This window comes from Camelus bactrianus, chromosome 10, assembly GCF_048773025.1.
Source record: "Camelus bactrianus isolate YW-2024 breed Bactrian camel chromosome 10, ASM4877302v1, whole genome shotgun sequence".
Lineage (NCBI taxonomy): Eukaryota > Metazoa > Chordata > Mammalia > Artiodactyla > Camelidae > Camelus > Camelus bactrianus.
The window spans coordinates 44,829,335-44,848,723 of NC_133548.1; the positions used below are offsets into that span (position 1 = coordinate 44,829,335).

General features: G+C 47.1%; 2 protein-coding genes across 13 annotated transcripts in view; one reads left to right on the top strand and one right to left on the bottom strand.

Moving 5' to 3' along the window:
- Window positions 1-1,161: 1,161 nt before the first annotated feature.
- On the bottom strand, window positions 1,162-6,032 carry CNGA4 (cyclic nucleotide gated channel subunit alpha 4). Its single transcript, XM_010964967.3, has 6 exons — window positions 5,884-6,032; window positions 5,651-5,752; window positions 5,348-5,454; window positions 4,423-5,068; window positions 3,342-3,691; window positions 1,162-1,622 (listed from the first exon to the last, which is right to left on the bottom strand). The coding sequence occupies exons 1-6, from the start codon at window positions 5,943-5,945 to the stop codon at window positions 1,162-1,164; spliced, it is 1,728 nt and encodes a 575-aa protein (XP_010963269.2). The 5' UTR covers window positions 5,946-6,032.
- Window positions 6,033-10,087: 4,055 nt separating this feature from the next.
- Window positions 10,088-19,389, top strand: part of FHIP1B (FHF complex subunit HOOK interacting protein 1B) — a 31,136-nt gene continuing 21,834 nt past the window's right edge. For 3 of the 12 annotated variants that reach the window (XM_074372482.1, XM_074372492.1, XM_074372493.1), the window contains exon 1: window positions 10,088-10,244. The gene's annotated coding sequence lies outside the window, so the exon portion shown is untranslated. Of the gene's footprint in view, window positions 10,245-14,315; window positions 14,479-18,235; window positions 18,293-18,337; window positions 19,244-19,389 lie in introns of those variants that run through there. The other 9 variants (XM_074372484.1, XM_074372483.1, XM_074372485.1 and 6 more) reach the window with 9 other exon arrangements.

Consider the following 19,389-nt stretch of genomic DNA (forward strand, 5'->3'; position numbering starts at 1 on the left):
CCAAACCTGCAGCCTTTCTAAGTATGCCAGAGTTACTGTAAAACTCCCCAAACACACCTCCAGTTGTCCCCTGTCATGGTATTCCACTTTACCTAGTCTCTATTCTCCACATGTTATATTTTGGAATACTGTGTAGAGGAGAGCTGGATTTCTGCCAGGACCAAGGCCAGCTCCGACAACCAGCTTGGTAGGACAGGGCCAGGTGAACAGTCCTGGGAACTAATCTCCCTTTGGAATCAGTCCTGCATGCAAGGTTGCCCTGGCCCCACCCTCCAGGGCTGAACCAAAGGAAGGAAAAAGGAGCAGAGGTATTTACTCTGGCTTACTAAGCTAGATCAAACCCCTCAGAGCTCACAAGGCTGAGGACACAAACTCTGCTGTGAGAAGCAATGGTCAGTGTGTGTTTGTGAATATGTCTATGAAAGCATGTGCATACTTACAGCGGTGTGATGCTTAAGCCTGTTTTACCTTGACTCAGTACTGCTTCTTGATTTATCAGATACTCCCACTTCTTTGAATCCAACCCACCAGCTACTACACAGCCTGTGCCCCTTACCCCTGTAACCCAGGATTCAGACAGAATTCATCCTGGCCCACATCCGCTTTGCTTTTTCTCATCAGACCCGTGAATGTTTAGTGAGGAAGCAAATACTTTATTGACGTGCAACTTGCAGGGTACTCTGGTGAACCGCCCACATAGGGGAGCATTTAAAAGATATCTTGAAACAAGGTATCTTGTTTACAAGGGGGTGCAAACCCGTGGAAGGCATCTGTGTGTACTGGTGTGTGACTCTGAGTATATGTGTGTTTATGAGATGCATGACTTGACTGTGTACATCGTCTGTGGATATAAAACATATTTATGTAAGAAAGTATGTGTGCTCTGTGAAGGGGAACTCCAGAGCATTTTATATGGACTGCAAAGTCTTGGCGACAGTGTGTATATGCACAACTGAGTGTGTGTGAGTGAGTGTGCGCTGTGCATGGGAGATGAATGTGTGCTATGCTCCTGCATCCCTAGGTGGTGCATCTACAGACCCAGTCCACTTCCATCTCTGTAACCTAGCAGACAGGATGGCAGAGTTTCTGCAGGCCGGCTTTCCTATACCTCGGGATTCCCTTGGTGTTGGGGGGGTGGTGGTCCTGGGGATAGGCATGGAGTCACTCTGGGCCTGGGAATCCCTCCCAGCCTGCTGTACCCTCTCCATCCTTGGATGTTCCCTCCCCAGGCTCGCCCTCATCATCGGCCTCGGCCAGTTCCTCAGGCACTGGCCACTCCCGAGTCTGCCACTCCAGCCGTTCGATGCGATAAGCAATCTTGAGCGCGCTAGACTCCAGCTCAGCCAGGAGGCGTGCAAACTTGGTCTGTAGATCATCGAGTTGCTGGTCAAGACCTCGCAGCCGGGCCTCCGTGGCCTCCTGTAGGGCGATCTCAGCTGCCTCGGCATTTACGTCCAACTTGTTCATTTTGAGCAAGATCTCGCGGCCTTTTTCCTCCATGACGGCCTGGGCCTGTGGATACTCGCTCAGCACTTCCCGCAGGTCCTCCTTGCTCAGACAAAACAGGTCCGAGTAACCTAGACTCTTGATGTTGGCTGTGCGGCGGTTCCCAGACATGTTCCCTGTGGCCCAAGGGCAGACACAAGGGAGGACAGTGAGTGGGGGGGGGCGTGGGGGTGTGCGGGGACATTTCACTCCTGAACGAGGGCCCCCGCCTCCATATTTGTGCTTCTGAACCTCTCTTTTTGCCTCATTAACTGTTTCATTTAGTAAAGCACTGGGTGGGGACTAGGCCCTGGGCTGAGTGGGTATCAGTGACCTGCTTCCAAAAATTCACAGTCTAGAGGAGACAGACATTTAATCGGATAGTTACATAACAGGATGGCTGATACAGTGTAGACGTGCATCTGGTATTGTGGGAAGTCAGGCAAAGAACCCCTAACAAGCTGTAAGGCAGAGAATTTAAGGAAGCCTGAGGAACTGATGCCTGGATTGAGTAGGAGGTAATGAGGGGAAGAGGGGGAGGAGTGGGGGAGGGCAGCTAGGCAGAGGGAAGAACATGAGCAGAGGGATGGAGGCAGAAAACAGTTAGATGGATACAGAAAACAGGAGGCAGTCCAGAGCGGCTGAAGTGAAGGCTGTGAGGAGAGTGGGAAGAGATGGAGACAGCCCAGGTCACACCGGGTCTTGTGGCCACGGCAGGGAGTTCAGATCTTATGGGGAGGACAGTGAGAAACCATTGAAATATTTTAAGCAGGGGAACTGTATGGTATTATTGGTATTTTAGAAAGATGTTGGTGGGTCGTGGGTGGGAAGATAGGTTTGTCTGTATCCTGCAGTCTCAGAGCTAGGAGGACCTTAGAAGGTGCCAGGGAGCTGCTGTTTGCTGAACACTTGCTGGGTGTGCCAGGCCCTGCGCTGTGTGCCTTGCCCAGAAAACTCATTTAATCCTCACAAATGGGTTTTAAATATCATCCTTATTGGGTAGGTGAGAAAACTGAGGCATAAGAAGGGAGTGACTTGTCCAAAGTCAAGTAGACAGTGGCCGACTGCCTGCAAGATGTGGAGCTTAAGTGTTGAGGGGGTCCTTGGAGGACAGATGTGAGACCTTTAGGGCAAGTGGAGAGTGAGATCCCCAGACCGAGAGCACATCTCGCCTCAGTCAGGAGAGCGTGCTCAGCCCCATCTCCTGAGGCCTTGGTGTCTTTACCAGTAATTAAGTAGAACAACTCTGACGGCAGAGGCTGATCGGAGGAATACATGAGCCAGCGGACAGTCCCTGGCCTGGACTGGACTTGATGGAGTAGATAGGAATTCTTTTCTATTTTCCTTCTACCTTCCTTTCCATTTGGCTGTGAGAATGTTATTCCTTTTATTGATTCCGAGTGTGTATACTTATTACTTGTGTGACTTTGGACAAGTTCCCCAAACTCTCTGTGCTCCAATTTCCTTACCTTTGAAATGGGGATAAGCACACAATAAATATTAGCTATTAGCTATTATTATTATTATTATTATTATTATTATTATTATTATTATTATTATTATTATTATTATCTGTCACTTTCCACTGGTCTATTGGTGCCTTGAGTGGACACCCACAGAGCAGGTCTACCCTCTCTTCCAAGGGCCCACCCTGCTCACTGACCTTGGCTCAGCCTCTTCTCAGGGAACAGACTCTCCATGTCCTGCTTCTCTCTTGAGCCCTCTAGTGACTCAGGCAAGGGTCAGGTATCCTTAATCTGTAGGCCCCAAAGCACCATCTGGTCCCAGTACTGGGTTCTGTTGTCCCCATTCCCCTCCCCTAATCCTGTCCCTGGAGTGAATGCTGGGGTGCTCACCTTTGATGTTGATGATGCTGATCTCCCCAAAGTAGAGCCCTGCACCAAGCACGGCATATTGTGTGACACCATCATCAGCCACCACGGCCAGCTTACCCTCCCGGATGATGTACATCTCTCTGCCAACGTCCCCCTTGCGGCAGACATATTCGCCCGGTGAGTAGGTCTGGGGCTGCAGCTTCAGTACCAGCTCCTCCAGCAGGCTGGCCTCACAGTTCTGGAAGATCTGCACCCGGCTCAGAGTAGACAGGTGTACAGACACGGCCACTTCTGCCCGCAACCGCTCTGGCAAGTGCTGTAAGATGGCTACCTCGTTGGTCATCTTCTTGTTGATCTGCAGGTGCTGGTACCTGGGGGCAAGAGTAGCACCAGTTCTCCACCAGCCCCCTACTGACATGCCTCTTTCTCTGTCTTCCATCAGGGCTCACCTCAGCTTCAGTCAAGAACCCAACCACGCTGAGATCTCACAGGGGTCATGGGAATACTTGACAGTTGGATGAAAGATACCATCAGTCCACTATCTGTTGGTCACTCATGTTTTGACCTCTTCTCCCTCACTCAGGGCCTGGAAGCCTCCACTAGCTGACAGTGAATACGATGCCCTTTAACTCCTGTCAGCTCTACCCACTTACCATTCAGAGATGTCTTGTACCATCCCACCGATGCCTACTTCAATCACCAAGCCCCACTTTCTTTAGAGGTCCTCTGCTCTAGCTTCCCATCTTGGTGACACTTCCTTCTGTTCAGCCTACAGTATGGACTCCATGACGTACTCAGCCCTTTTGTTGGCCATCCCCTGAGGAGTATTGCTCTTCTCTCTTACCCCTTCCCTGGTTTCTGGGTTATCCTTTCTTGCCTACAAGTTTCCTCCCTGTCAGGCTCTTACCCACCCACTCCTCCTAAGTCCTTATCCGATTAGTGGAGAATATCTTTCTCCAGGCCCCACCCAGTGGACCTCCCAATGAACGCCACATCCTGATGGCCCTGCCCGGCCCACCAGGCAGTGAGAACCCAGCCACCTTCCTCAGATTCTACCCAGGACATCTCTCTCTGTCCTGGTCTGGAAGCCCGGCATCCTCACCAGTCAATGACTCGCCGCTCCAGCCGGCGGTTGACGCGGTGCAGCTTCATGTATTTCTTCACCAGGGCGTGGTCTGGGTAGAAGGCCGCGTCTGCAGTGTTCATGTTGTAGATGACGGAGCTCATGCTGCCCATGATGGTGGCGAACCCCATGACGGCCAGCAGGAAGTCGCCCACCATGAAGAGGCACTCCTCCTCCCGGGCTGGCGGCGGCGTGTCGCCCACGGTGGTCAGGATCAGCGTGGAGAAGTAGAAGCTGTAGAGGTACTGGCGCAGCAGGCGCTCGAAGCCGGGCCGCGCGGGGTCGGGGTACACCCACACGTCACGCCCGAGGCCCAGGTAGCGGGACAGGGCGAAGTACAGGCAGCTGTTCCAGTGGATGACGACGAAGATGTAAAGCATCAACTTGGCGATGCGGAAGGCGTTCGGGTAAGCTGTGCGGGTCTCCGTGCGGTCAAAGGCCTCGAAGAGGCGGGGCGCCCGCAGAAAGCGGTTCAGCCTCAGCGTGGGTGTGTGCGGACCCAGACTCGCGTAGGCCGCGTCGGTGGGCAACAGGGATGCCAGGTCCAAGACGAAGCTCCAGGTGCGGATGTAGCGACTCGCGATCCTACCCTTGTCCTCCACCAGGATGCCCTGCTCCAAAAATCCTGATGGGGGACGGGGGTCAGGTATGGGGCGCAGACAGGGCAGCTATCTGCTCCAGGAATGAGGGTGAGGGTGGGCGTGACAGGGTCGAGGACAGGGAGACAGTTACCCGGACAGAGTGGGAGCCAGCCTAACCGCCCTAGAGTTTCTGGGGTGAGTCTAGGGGTATTGTAAACAGAGAGGCGTGTGAAAGCACTATCAGGGAGGGGTCACTTTGCTACCAAGAGGCTCTCTTCGGGAAGGGAACGTTGAACACAGGCTGAGTCCTGGGACTCACTGACCAGTGTGGAAGTGCACCACGATGTCCAGTAAGTACAGCAGGTCGCTCATATAGTCCAGCACTAACCAGGCCACCAGATAACCGTGCTGCAAGTCCGGGAAGCAGGCTCTGCATAGCAGGGACAGGAGAGATCGGCTTGAGGGCACCCTTTATGTGTGATGTGTTCCCCCCAAGCCTGAGCACTAAACCCTAGGCATAGGCACCGCCCCTACTCCAGCGCTGGGCAAGGGGCCGCCCCTCTCCTGGGCCTCACTCTTTAACCTTGGTCTCTGCTTAAGGCCCTTCCCACAGTGCCCAGCCAAACCTGCACACGACGATGATGAGGTTATACATTACTGGGAAGACCATCGTGTTCAGCCACCAGTAGTAGTAATCCCCTGATGGGTCCAGGACAGGCAGCGACTTCCTGTAGGAGGGGAAGTCATGTTTCATTTATTCACCTTTCAGTGTTGCGATTGTGACTGGGGGCACCAAACAGGGATCATGATCCAGCTAGTGAGGCAGGCGGATCTGACACAGGGGACCAGTATCTCTCACCTCGCCTTGGACGGGGCAGGAGGGCTGGACTCTGTCGTCTTCACTTTGCTGTCCTGGCTCATGGTTCTGTGGCCTGGTACCTGGGTGTGAGAAATCCAGGGCCTCTGCCTGTAGGTGGTTTCAGGAGGTGGAGGCTAGGGCTGTCCTGCCTGGAAGAAGCTGCCCTTGGTCTCCAGCTGTGAATCCTCTGTCTTTGGCTTCTGAAGCTCTTAGCAACACAGCCAGGAACAGCCGCTACTGAAGGGGTGGAGACAGTGTGGTCCCAGTGCTCCGCCCTGTCTCCTAGGGCCTGGGCTTACACCTGCCCAACTAAACATCTCTAATGAGGCCCCTAGAGATGGTGAGGTGCATGCCTCAGAGGTAGGGCTGGGCCTTGTTCCCCGCACTGACTCCCCACCTTCCCTACAGCTGAGCTACATAGGGGTCCCCCGGTTAGAGGACCTGGGTGCCAGTATAGGCTCAGAAAATCATTCTGTTTTTACCTTGTGCAAGTTCCCTGCTTGAACCTCATTTTTAACCCATTTAACAACTGTGTGCCGAATGGCTCATTTGTATCAGATGCTGAACTAGTCTCTGGGGACGAAGAATGCCTGTCACATCAGACATGGGCTCTGTCTCCATTACCTGCACCCTTACCTGCTTCTTCCTTGCTGAATGAGTGTGATGGGGGCCATCCTGTGGCATTTTTGCCCTCATTCCCTTCCTGTTACCTCTCATGCCTGATCCCACCAGTTATTGCCTGTGTCTTCTAGATCCTCAACCTCTTTCAATTTTCCCCTTTGGTGAACATGCTTAATTAAATCTCTCCCATTCCAAAACAAACCAAAAAAATCCTAAAAATTCTCCCTTCACGTGATGTCCCTTTCATGACTATCATCTTTCTCAGTCAATAAGTCATAATCAGAACACCCACTATGTGCTAGGCCAATATTGTGCTAAGTATTGGGGATAAAAGATGAATGAAACACATTTTTTTGCCCTCCAGAGACCCACAGTCTGGTAGGGGGAAGAGTCAGGTAGATAGGTAATTACATAGCAGTGTGATGAATACTCTATTAGGTGGATATACAGAGGGTAATTGCAGTACATAGGAAGGGTCCTAACTGATTCTGGGTTCTGTAGGATGAACAGGAGTTAGGTATAGAGATGGAAGTGTGATGAGCACTACAAGCAAAGTGCACAGAGTGTGCACAGATAAAGAAATTTCAAAAAGCATAGGGGACTGGGGGAATGTCAATTGGTTTTCCTAGAAAATCTGAGAAGCTAGTGGTGAAAGATGAGGCTGAATGGTGGACCCAGGACAGCTCAGGGAAAGCTTTGTCAGCCATGTTCTAAAGCTAGGAAATCCTTTTTCTTTTACTGAAGTATAGTTGATTTACAGTGTTGTGTTAGTTGAAAGCTAGGCAATGGGGAACCCCATTTCTCTGAAGGCAATGGGGAACCCATGAAGTGTTTTGCCCAGTTAAGTGTTATGGCTAGATTTGTGTTTTTGGAGCATTTCTTGGAAGAAACATCTATAGTCCTCAATATTTTACTTTATTTTTTTGAAATCCTATTTTCCCATGGCTTCTATGGATACCATAATTTCTTGGCTTTCTGTTTATTTCTTCTTAGTCTCTTTCATAAGTCCCTCTACTTGTCCCTTCTGTTTTGGTGTTCTTAAGAACTCTGTCCTAGGCCTTCCTCTTTTTCCATCCTCCCAACTCTCCCTGGCCAATCTTGGTCAACCACAGGATCCCCTTTCACATCCAAAGACTCCCCAAAACCTCTCTTTGAGCTCCAGACCTATCTATCTATACCACTAATTGCTTGCTGGATGTCCCTGCTTGGCTATTCCACAGTCACCTTCAGCCCACTGGGTCTATAACTGGGCTCATTATCTTCTCCATTCACTCTTTCTTTTCTAATCCCTATCTCTGGCCTTTCAGCCAAAACATCTAGCCCTAGTATTTATTAATATTACTATCACTATTATTATTGTGTAACATTGTGGCAGTTTTAAAAAATGGTCATGAATTCTTTGATGATCTTCCCTTGTGACTGTTTCAGCCAATAGGATATAGCAAGAGTGATGTTGTGTGACTTCTCAAGCTAGATCATAAAAGGCCATGCAGCTTCCTTCCGGTTTTCCCAGAATGTTCATTGTCTGGAAGCTCCCTCTCAGCATGCTCCCTCTTTGAACCTAGCTGCCATGTTGTGAGAAGCCCAAGCCACAGGAGCAGTCACATGTCTTTATTTGACAGTCCAGTGGAGCTCAGCCTTTAAGTTGTCCCAGCTCAGGCATCAGACATGTGAGAGAAGAAGCCTCCAGATGATTGCAGTCACCAGCCTCAATTCACCCCCAGGCATTTGACCACTCTAGACGAGGTAGGTCCCAGATACATGGAACAGAGACAAGCCAGTCCTTCTGTGTCTTGTTTAAATTCCCAGAATCTGTGAGCATGATAAAATAGCTGTTGTTTTACACTACTAAGTTTGGGATGATTTATTACACAGCATAGTAACCAGAGACACATATAGAAAAGTACACATTTCCTAAGTACACAGCTTGATGAATTTTACCAAGTGAGCACACCCATGTAATGAGCACTCACATCAAGAGCCCCACTCTGCCCAGTTCCAGTCAGTGCTTTTCCAAGGGCAATCACTATCCTGACCCCTAATCCCATAGTAGTGCTTTGCCTGTGTTTGAATTTATATAAACTAAGCATCGGTTTTTAATCCTTCCTCTTATTTTCCTTTCATTTTTATCCAGGCATCAAGCCCTGGTGATCTAATAATCACATGTCCATTTCTCTATGTCTTTACTATTCTTATTTGGGCCTTAGCTGTCTGATCATAAAATTCTTTATCGTTTTCTATAATCCCAAGGATAAAAATCTAAGCTCCTTAACATGGCCTACAAAGCTCCCTGGTATCTAACCTCTATCTGTGTGTTCAGCCTCATCTCACAGCATTTCCTTTGCATATTCCCTAGGCTTCAGACAAGCTGTACTGATTGTACTTTCCAGAGCACCTCCCACACATTGTCCATTCTTCCTTGCCTTGTTATGTGCTGATCCTTTGGGTTGAAACTTCCATTTCTTTTTCTTTTTAAATACTTTTTATTTTGAACTAATTTTAGGCTTACAGGAAAGTTGCAAAAATAGTATAGAAAGTTCTTGTAAACTCCTTATCCATGTTACCGCTGTTCCCCTGTCATCATCTTCTATAACTAGAGAACAGTGATCAACACCAGGGAATTAACATTTGATACAATGCTTGCAACTAAATGACAGACCATATCTGAAACTTCCATTTCTCAGTCTTTTCGCTTGCTTGTTTCTCAAGACTGCTCAGACTTCTCCTGGAAGGCTTCCCTAGTCCCCTTGGCCCTTCTTTCCCCTCATTCCCTAAACACACATAACGTGCCAAGTGCTGCTCTTCATGGCAGTTCCACGTTGCAGTTGTTTGGCTATGAGGGCTGAGGTCCTGGAGGGCAGAGATTGGCTCTAATTGATCTGGAGTCCTGCCTGACAAGGAAGCGCTTACTCCGTGTCCCTTGAGTGACTGAAAAAAGCAGTGCCCAAGGGATCGCGGAGCAGCAGGTGCTGGGGGAGCCATCAAGGAGCGGTCATCGTCCGGGTACTATCCAAGCCATGAGCCCAGTTGGGGCAAAAAATGAACTAGACTTCTCGCTGTCTGCCCTCTTTAGGGCTCGTTTTGCCACGGGTCCCGCCCACTTGCTGGCTCCTCCCCTCAGACATACCCTCTGGTGTTAGCCCCACCCCCTCCACGCCCCCTCTCCCACTGTAAGCACCGCCAGGCCCCTTGGCCCCGCCCCTACCACGTTAGCCTCTCTTCGGCCCCATTTCTCTCCTACGCTCCGCCCTCTGGTCTTTCCCTGACTCTTTAAGGCGCGTCGCTCTTTAGGTCCCGCCTTCTGCCCTCTGGTTCGACCTTTCCTCCTCAGGCTCCGCCCCCTGCCGCGGGCCTCCACCTCCCCAGAGGTCTTCCCCTATGACACGCCGGAGTCCTTCAGAAGGGCGGGGTTTGCAGTGCGAGGGGGTGGAACCTGGGGGAAGAGGCGGTACTCCTTGCTCGGAATGCTGTCGGCGACCCCTCCCCTGCGCTCGGCCGTTGCCAGGAGACAGGCATCGACGCTCGGGCTTTGGCCCGGCCCAGCCAATGAGCTGGCACGCCACTGCCCAGCGGTGCGTCGCTGGGCGGTTACGTGTGGTGCGCGGGGGCGCGGGTTGCGTGTGGCGCGGGGCGGGGCGCGGCTGGTGCGCCTGAGGAGCGATGGCGGCGGCCTGAACTCACCTAGCACCGCGGTGGCGATCGGGCCTGGTCAGGGTCGGGGTTCTGTGAGTGAACAGTAGGTACGGGCCGGAGGGTCCGGAGAGGCATATGAGAGGGGACAAGGAGCTGGGGAATGACGGCATCGGGTTTGGTGACTATCCTGGTTGTGAGGGGACAGGGTGAGGGGCTGGCATGTGGTGAGGGGCCGGGTGTGAGTGTCTCAGGTATGGGAGCAGGGAGAGAGCCTCGGGGTGAGTGAGCAAGCAAGGAGCTGGCTAGCATGAGGGGCTGAGATGCTTTCTGAGGGTCAAGTGGAAGGGACTTTTGAACACTATTTCCCGAGGGGCTGGGGCTCCTGTAGGCAGGGGTGAGGGACAGCCCTGGGACCAGAGTGAGGGGCTGAGGCCTGTGCGGGGAGGAGGAGAGGATAGGGCAGAGGCTAGAGCATGCAGGCTGGTGGTGAATTGGGAGGGGGTTTAGGGCACGGCATGCAGGAAGGAATGAGTGTTGTGAGACTTGGGTAAAGGTGAGGTTGATTCTGAAGTCTCCTTAATGATGTGTCCTGCCCAGCGACAGCAATAGTTTTAGATTGAGTAGGACAGCTTGGGTGAAAGTGTTGTGCACTTGGCTCTTCTGCTCCATGGGCTTTACACATTTCGGAGTACCAAAAAATGAAGGCGTCATGGGCAATAGTAACAATGACAATGAAAATTATTTTTGAGGCTTAGTCTTCAATGAAGTTATCACTGGAATCCTTGTTCCCTTAAGTTCCTCTTTGGGACTGCAAACTTGAAGATGGTCCTTCTCATGGAGATTTTTTGGCTGTGACTTCCTATGTTTGTCTTTTCTCCACCTGCTTCTGGGCATCTTACTCCCTTGCTGTTCCTTACCTGTGCTGAGCCGTGGGGCGTTAATGGTTGCCATCTATATTGGACTAACCACTGTCAATTACTAATTCTACTTTCATGGATATTATATAATTTGTTATATACAACGCTGTGTTTAGACTTCCAAACAGGATGACTTTGCTCTCATTTTCTTACAGTTAAATAAAAAACCCCCACTAATTTATGTAGAACAAAATACTTATATTTAAAATATACATGTTTGATGAGTTTTGACGTATGTTTACATCTGTGACACCATCACTACTTTCAAGATACTGAACATTTCTATGACCCCCAAAAGTTTTCTCCTATTAATTTACAATTCATTCCATTGGGTTCACTTTATTAGCATTTTACAGGTCCCCTTTTCCCTGTCAATCCACATGCACGTGAAAATTTGGAATGTTCTAGAAACCTGGGTTAGCACTTAGTGATAATGGTCCCTTTCACACCACTAACATTTCCTCTCTACTGATAGTCTGCCACAGAGCAGATACCTTCCCCAACCTCAGAAAGAGGTAGACCTTCCCTATCAAGATCATTCTCTGAGAATTAGGGGCAGCCCAATTCTCCATTCTGGTTTAGAGTCTGAACCTTAGAACCAACTTCTCTGTCCTATGGTATGTTTTTATTGCTTCTCTCTGGAAGCCAAACCAACTTTCATGCTGGTGGATCCCTTGACAGTCTGCCCAGAGGGTCAGAACTGTATAGAACTTACACATGTAATGAAAGGGTTTAGAGCAGTGATTCCTAAACGCTGGGCCAAGGACAGTACCAAGCCATGATAAATCTTTCATCTATTCAAGGTGTAAGGAGAGAAAGAAATATGGAACATCAGGTTTTCATAAAGATAAAATTCTTAGATTATCATTCCTATCCTTTGGTGTTAAAGTGCTCTCTCACTGAAGAAGGAATGGTGACAGTGGATGATGGGTTTTAAAAAAACTGATATATTTGCCAAAATAAAAAGTAACAGTCCTATTTAGAATTTTTTAAAATCTATTTTTACTGGTTCTTGAAATCCAGAAATTTAGAGTGATGATGGTGTGGTTGCTGTATTATTGAGGAAACATGTTAATACAGTAATTCTACTATATAACTTCTGACATCTAAACAGCATTAATGCATGAGATAGCAATCTCAAATTTTACTGGATTTACATAGATACTTTGTGAAGTATGCAAGGGCAGGAATTCATATTTTATAGTTGAGGAATCAAATTCAGAAGCCAGAGATCACATAGTGATAAAATGGCAAAGCTGGACCCCAAATTATGTCTCCTGAGAGTGACTTGGGAAAATAAAGTTTTTAACAGAGAATGAAGGTGATGTGGAGTAAAAAGCATGTGATGGATAGGAAGGTTGTGATGACATGGAGGACATGATACTGGCAAAAACCTTTTTTTAATGATTTGTAATTGTTCTGTCTACAAAAGATATTAAAGAGACTGTTAGGGTGACATAGGTTTGAAGATTCTGTTAATTAATGTTGCAAAGGCATAGGAACAGGTGTGCATAATACCTGGATCACACTGTGATAATGATAGGGTGAGTCAAATCCCATGTCAGAGGGTTCTTAGGGACTGTCCAAATTCTTGGTTATTCTAAAGGAAGCACTGGGTTTGGTAAGCTTATTGTTTGCTATACTGAACTCTTTGTTGAATAGTAGTGCATTAAGTATAATGGATTTTGCCTTATGATACATAGCTGAGTAGATCTGAGAAGATGAGACATAGATGAGGATGACAATGTAGAGACAGAAACATGTTCACGGTGCTGTATATAACCATTTATTCCACATCTGCTTTGTGCCAGGCAATCTGCTAAGTGCTGGGAGGACAAATTCATTCATTCATATATTAATTTATTTATTCATTCAGCAAATGCTTCTTCAACATGTAGCCTGCCCTCGAGATGCTCACATTTTAGGAGATAGCAAGATAAATAAGATGTGGTCCCCTGAGGTCTCAAGGAATTCTCATTCTGGTTGGGAGAGATAGACACACGAAAAGATAATTTCAATTTAGAGAGAGAATGTGAAATATAAAGATAAATCATCTTGAGGTGATTACTTCTCTGTAACCTAGTCTCAGTCTCTCTATGTTCCAGTCATATCTATGCAGTGATCTACTATATCTCTACAGGCCTGGCAAAGTTAACATGTCCAAAACAGAACTCATTGAGTCTTTGCTCTGAAAGCCTGCTTTTGCACCATATGCTGTGTATCAGCCCAGGCAAGGACTTCAGTATCATCTTCTATTCTTTCTGCTCCTTCCTGCCCCCCACCCCCAACTCTAGGTAGTTAGTCATTAAAATCTTAATCCTTTTCCCTCTAAATTATCTCTGTTCTTTTCATCTCCATTGCTACATCTTCACTGTTAAGGCTTTAGTTTACTTCCTTCTCAACTCTCATCTGGATTTTTTCTCCCCCAACAGTCTCCTGCCTTCAGACTTGCTCTTTTCTAGCCCGTCCCTGGACTGATCTTTCTAAAAATACAAATTTGATCATGGAATTCCTCTGCTTAAAAACTTTTGGCTCTTTGTATTCTGTAGGACAACATCCAAGTTCCTTAATATGGCATCATTTGGCCTCGACTCACCTCTCCAGCTTCATCTCCTGCCACTCTCTACTCTGTTCTAGCTTGAATAAATTGTTCACAGTTCCCTAACAAATGTTACTCTTTTGAACCTTGAAATCTTTGTAATAGCTACTTCCTCTACTGGGAATGCCTTCTCTTCTCTGCCCAGTGAACTTTCCTCATCCATTAGGATCTAGTTCAGTTTCACCTCCTCTTTGACTTCTTTGTTACCCTCCTGCAAGAGGGGTGGATATAGCTGCTTGTGACATGGGGATTTACTGCTGTAAAGGGGAGTCACGCTGTGAGGTACAGGGGCTCTGCTGGGGTCAGGATGGGAGCCCCCTGCACAATGCAGAGGTGGTCCTGGGGAGGGGGGAAGTGAGGTGGGACCAGATACTCATATCCCGTTTGTCTTATACATGCAGGCTGAGGGGCAGACAAGCAGGGAGGCTATGTGTAAGCTGAGCTCTAGACTCTAGGCTTCTGTGAGGTGGGGTGTTTGTTTTCTTCCCTTTTGTATTCCTGTGAGGTTTTAATCAGATCTTTCTACTTTCAGTATCTAGGGTAACAGCCCATCCCTGCCTCTTATGTCAGTAAGAGGAAGAGCCATTGTAGGGGGAGAGAAACTCAGAACCTCACTGACCCATTCTTAGAAGGTTGTTTTGGTCTCTCTCTGTCTGCTGTAGGTGTTGCAGGTGTATCCCTGCCCCCAGCTCCCGCTCTCTTTGCCTCTCCCAGGGCAAAGTTTCCTAAGTGAGGCTGAGCCACTTCCTGCCTTGTGCCTGCTGTTCTGAGGCTGGTGGACACCCTTGCTGAATGTGCCCATAAGGCCGTATTTTGGGCCCTACGGTGAGTGCCTGACCTTGGCCATTTGGGGTCTGAAGGATCAGCTCCTTTTTTCCCTGTGGCTGAGCATGTAGGTAAACTTGGGAAGAGGGGTCTACTTTTTTCTAGACTTTGCTGTGGGAGGAAAGGGCCCAGTAAGAGTGGTGATTTCACTCTCTTCTTTGTCTTGTTCTGAACTTTTCAGGGTTAACAGGGAGCGAGGGAGTCTTACACAGGTGACAGGGACACCAATCTATGGCTTTCTTTTATGTTTTTACAGTGTGTGAAAAGGGCCCAGGTTAAGTGCTGGCTTTCAGGTTCTGAGACACTGATTTCAGTGGGGCTCTTCTCTTTGAGGTCTTTGAAAAGACATGAGGGTGGGGTGGGGAGGGAAAATGCTGGAGGCCACTTCCCCCTGGGTCTGTGAGCAGTGCCCTTTGTCAGTCAAGCAGAGGACCAGGAATAGGCACCCCAGGTAAATCGCAAGGTAGGATCTGTTTGTTAGTCTTTGGAATTGAGTTCCAGAGGCTGGAGGCAGTTTAGTTTTGGACACGTTAAGGCCTTACTTTGCTGAGGCTGGATGCTTGGCCCTTCTTCATCTCCCATGGGGTATGTGGTTGAGGTGGTGAGGATGGACATGTCAGAGCACGTTAGAACTCTCCCCTCTGTTGGAGATGAGGGCACCTTGGTCAGACAGGGTCAGGAGACAGAAGGGGGAAGGAAAATGTCACTTATAGAGCACCTACGCTTTGTGCCTGGACTGCTCCATAAGTTATCTTATTTAAGTCTTAAAGCAATAACAGTATATATTTCATCAGAAATTTATAGACAAGAAAACAGGCTCCAACGTATGAAGTGATTTATTTAATGGAGGACTGTGATTCAAACCTTTGTTTGAGGAACGCCACAGCTCATGCTTTATTTACTTCCTTGTATTACTCTTGCTTGACCTTAGGGCCCCTGTTTGTTTTCAGTCCTCAAGTGAAGTATGTTTGAGAAAGCATTCAGTCACCAGTAGACCTCTTGTATCACTTAGGGTCTTTGAAGGTAGCAAGCAGATGGCACAAATTAAGTTTGGGAAAATTTAATAGTAAAGGGACTATATTTACAAATTAGTGGGCAAATGACTTTAAGGAAACCAGCAAGGGATGGTACAGTGTCCCAGGGCTAAGGACAGTGACAGGTCTAGTAGCAGGGGAGATTTCTTATCAGTAATCTCCACTGTTGGCTTTGCCTGCCTGAGCCCACACCTTCTTGGGACCTGAAGTACTAGGGCAGACGGGTAAGTGCCTTTTCCAGTGCTCCCTGCTGGTGATGGCCACTAGTCTGTGTGACTGTGTTTGATGGTTTATAGGAAACCCTGTGTGGGATGTATGTGAGCATCCACTCCATGGCTCTTCCACCTTCTTGCCCTGACCGTGAATCTCTTGGGGTGAGGTGGGGGAGAGGGTAGGTGGGTGGGGGTGGTAGTAGCTATTAGCTTCCGTCTTCCAGTTTTCAGATTTACCTGAAGTGGCATCCGTCCTCTCTGTTTTACTATTTCCTTCTTTCTCAGAGGAAGTGGTATATTTCTGTTTCTCAGACTAATCCTATACCTGTTTTTTCTGTCAGTTTGCCCGTTGTATTTATCTGTAACCTATTATTTTCTTTGGACTCCTTTTCCTCACTTGACAAACACCTCTGAGGCTCCCCGTCCGACCGACTAAAACTGACTGACTGTCAGTCACTTTTCATTGTAGTTTATCTTTCTATAGACTATACACTATACACTATGGGTAACCTTCAGTTTCTTGAAACTTTGTTTTCTTGATTTCTAGATTATCATCATCTCTTGGATTTCTCCTTCCATTCCTGGCTATGCTCACAAGTCTTTTTTTTTAAAGACTCCTCTTCCTTTGCTTTCCTAAGTCCTAGTTTTTCCCAGGATGTCACCCTTGGCTCCTTTCAGGATCTGCTGATCGCTTTGGATGATTCCATCCACTTCTATAGCTTCATCTACCATGTATCAGCTGGTGACTCCTAGTCTTGATTTTACTTACCCTTGAGCTCAAGTATAATATTTGTCTTGCTTTCCGGACGTCATGGTTTTCCCATAGTTGTCTCAAAACACAACACATCCAAAACTGTGCTCATCCTGTTTTCTAAAACACAGTTCCTTTGTTATGTGTTCCTAGTCTATTAATGGAGTTATCTTTTACTAAGTCTCTTATACTTCATGTTAGGGGCTTCTCTTATCCTCCCTTCATTTGGTGGGTCTGATTGCTTCTACTTCACAATTAAGTTAAATCTGGAGGCAGGTTATCTGCATTTGTATCTCATTCTTGCCAGTTTCTGGCTAACTTTGACAATTTATTTAACTTTTCTAGGCTTTGATTTCCTCATGTGTAAAATGGAGATAATAATACATCTAGCATTTTTAGTAGGCTTAAATGAGCTACTCCATGTGGTGCTTAGAGTGGAGCCTGGCACATAGTAGTGCTCAATATATGTTAGCTATTATAAGTTTTAAATTCAGCATTTGGTTCCACAGACATATTTGAAGGCCAGGTGCTGCGTTGGCACTGGGATTTCAAAGAAGAGTGGATGCTGTGGTCCCTTTTGTCAGGGAGCTTGCTATTAGTGACAGTGGTATTACAGGTGTAAACAATTTCATTACCACATGGGACATGCTAAGATTGAGGTGAATCTAAGATTTATCTTTTCTTTTCTAACTCTGCTCTTATCACTTTAGTTCATGCCATCGTGTCCTTGTTTAAGAACGTCCTTTGTCTCAATAGATAAAACTCAAATTCCTAGCATGATATTTGATGATATTTATAACCTTCACCCATGTTTCCCCTTCCACTCAGTATTGTATCTCTCTTCTCTAAATAGTCTGTGATGAAGCCACACCAAACTTGCAACTGTTCTTCAGATTTGCCATGCTCTTTCGCAGTGCTGTGTTTTTGCACATACTGTTTTTTAAAACATTTTTTAAAATTAAAGTATAGTTGATTTACAATGTTGTGTTAGTTTCTAGTGTACAGCACAGTGATTCAGTTACACATATATATCTTCTTCATATTCTTTTTCATTATAGCTTATTATAAGATATTAAATGTAGTTCCCTGGACATACTGTTTTTAATACGAAGAAGGCATTTCCCTCTGCGCTTTGTGGCCCGTATCTTGTTAAAGATTTAAGTCAGATATCACTTCTTTTCTGGAATCCTCTTATAGTCTCCCAGGTAGAATTAGTTGCTTTCCTTTGTGCTCCCATGACATTTTTGTAAATACCTCTGTTTATAATATTTATTGGCATTTTTCTTTATGCTCCCCCCAACTGTTTTTATCCATTGTTTGTTTCCAGTGCTTTCTTAGCACAGTGTGGTGTACATTGAGCTGATGGATGAGTAAGCCCTGCCTGCTGCTTAGGACTGGCCCCACCCTTTATAATACTGTCTTTTGTTCTCCAGAAAGTTTCCTTAAGCATAGCTACTACCTTCCTTTAGTTTAGCGAGCAGATAACGGTGAGAGAGAGTAAATCTGGGTAGAAGGGGATGGTGCTTAATATAGCCGGAGGGCAAAGTATGGGGCTTTTGCCAGGTCTCCCAGTTCCTTTAGCCCTTGTTGAGTATAAAGAGGAAGGACAACTGAACCCCGCCTTTCCTCTGAAGTTTCCATTACTTGTGAGATATCGTTGAGAGACAGTCCTGCTGAGGGGGTGGTAGATGTGATGAAGAAGGAACTGTGAGCCCTGGCTGAGTTCAACAGCTCTTTTGGTGCTTTTCTCCTTTCTCTAGTGAGGATGTCATGTCATGGCCCCAGGAGTGAGTGTCCGATGCATCTGACAGGAGAGGGTATGTGTGTGTTCATGGGAGGGTATCCATGTGTTCTTTGCTAGAATGAAAATTCTTTTTTGAGTGGCTCTGAATTTTCACGTCTTGAGAGTATTCAGCAAATTAAAGGTCTGTTTGTCTGTTTCCTACTGAGTGGGCTTTTAGGGAGGGACCTGCAATAGATAGAAAAAAATTTCTTCCTTGTTGATCCCAGAGGGCTGGAGTCAGATCAAGACTGGATTTCAGATCGTTCATTTGTTTGTTCGTTCATTTGTTCATTCACTGAAGCATCCGTACACTCAGCAAATATTTATTGAGTCCTTAGGCACTGCTCTTGGTACTGGGGATACAACAGTAAACAAAACAGAGGCGCCTTGTCCTCAACAAGCTTACACTGTAGTGGGGAAGATAGTCAAATAAATAAGCAGATAAATATTTTTAGATAGTGAAAATACTGCTGAAAAGAAACTAGGATTAGGAAGCTAGAGAGTGAAGGTGGGCAGATGTGCTATTCAGTTAGAATTGTTAAGTATGTCCTCTCTGAGGAGATGGCATTTGAAGAGAACTGAAGGATGTGAACAGTGTGAGGATCAGGAAAGAGCACAGCGGACAGAGGGAAGAGGAGGTGTTCAGGAAGACCTGAATGAGTGAGGCCTGAGTGCGGACCGGCTTGTACAGATTACGTAGTTCCCTGGAGGCCAGTGTAAAGGATTTGGATTGTTACCAGTGTGATAGGGAACCACTGGAGGGTATTCAGCAGAGGAGGAATGTAGTATAATTTATGTTTTAAAAATATCACTCTGGTTGCTGTGTGGAGAATAGACTCTCGGAGTGGGGGAGGGGGAAACTGGAAGCATGGGAGACCAGATTAGAAGTTATTGCAACAGTGAGACTTGTTTTGAGGGTATAGACAATAGGTTGATGAACTGGTTATTGGAAGTACAGAAAAGAGGAAAGAAGGCTGATGCCCAGGTGAGCAAGTAGGTGAATATTGCTATCATTTATTAAGATGGAGAAGGCTGGGGTGGGGGGGTAACAGTTTGGTATTGGAATGAATTCTGTTTTAGACATGTTGAGTTTAAGGTGCTGACTGTGAGTGTGCATGTATGTGTGGAGTT

What these genes read in the sequence shown, in the direction of transcription:
- CNGA4 (XM_010964967.3), bottom strand. Translation starts at nt 5,945, where the DNA reads ATGAGCCAGGACAGCAAAGTGAAGACGACAGAGTCCAGCCCTCCTGCC. An exon ending in CTCATCATCGTCGTGTGCAG is followed by an intron (nt 5,455 to 5,650) that starts GTTTGGCTGGGC and finishes CCTGCTATGCAG; the next exon opens with AGCCTGCTTCCCGGACTTGC. An exon ending in CAGCATCATCAACATCAAAG is followed by an intron (nt 1,623 to 3,341) that starts GTGAGCACCCCA and finishes CTTGGGCCACAG; the next exon opens with GGAACATGTCTGGGAACCGC.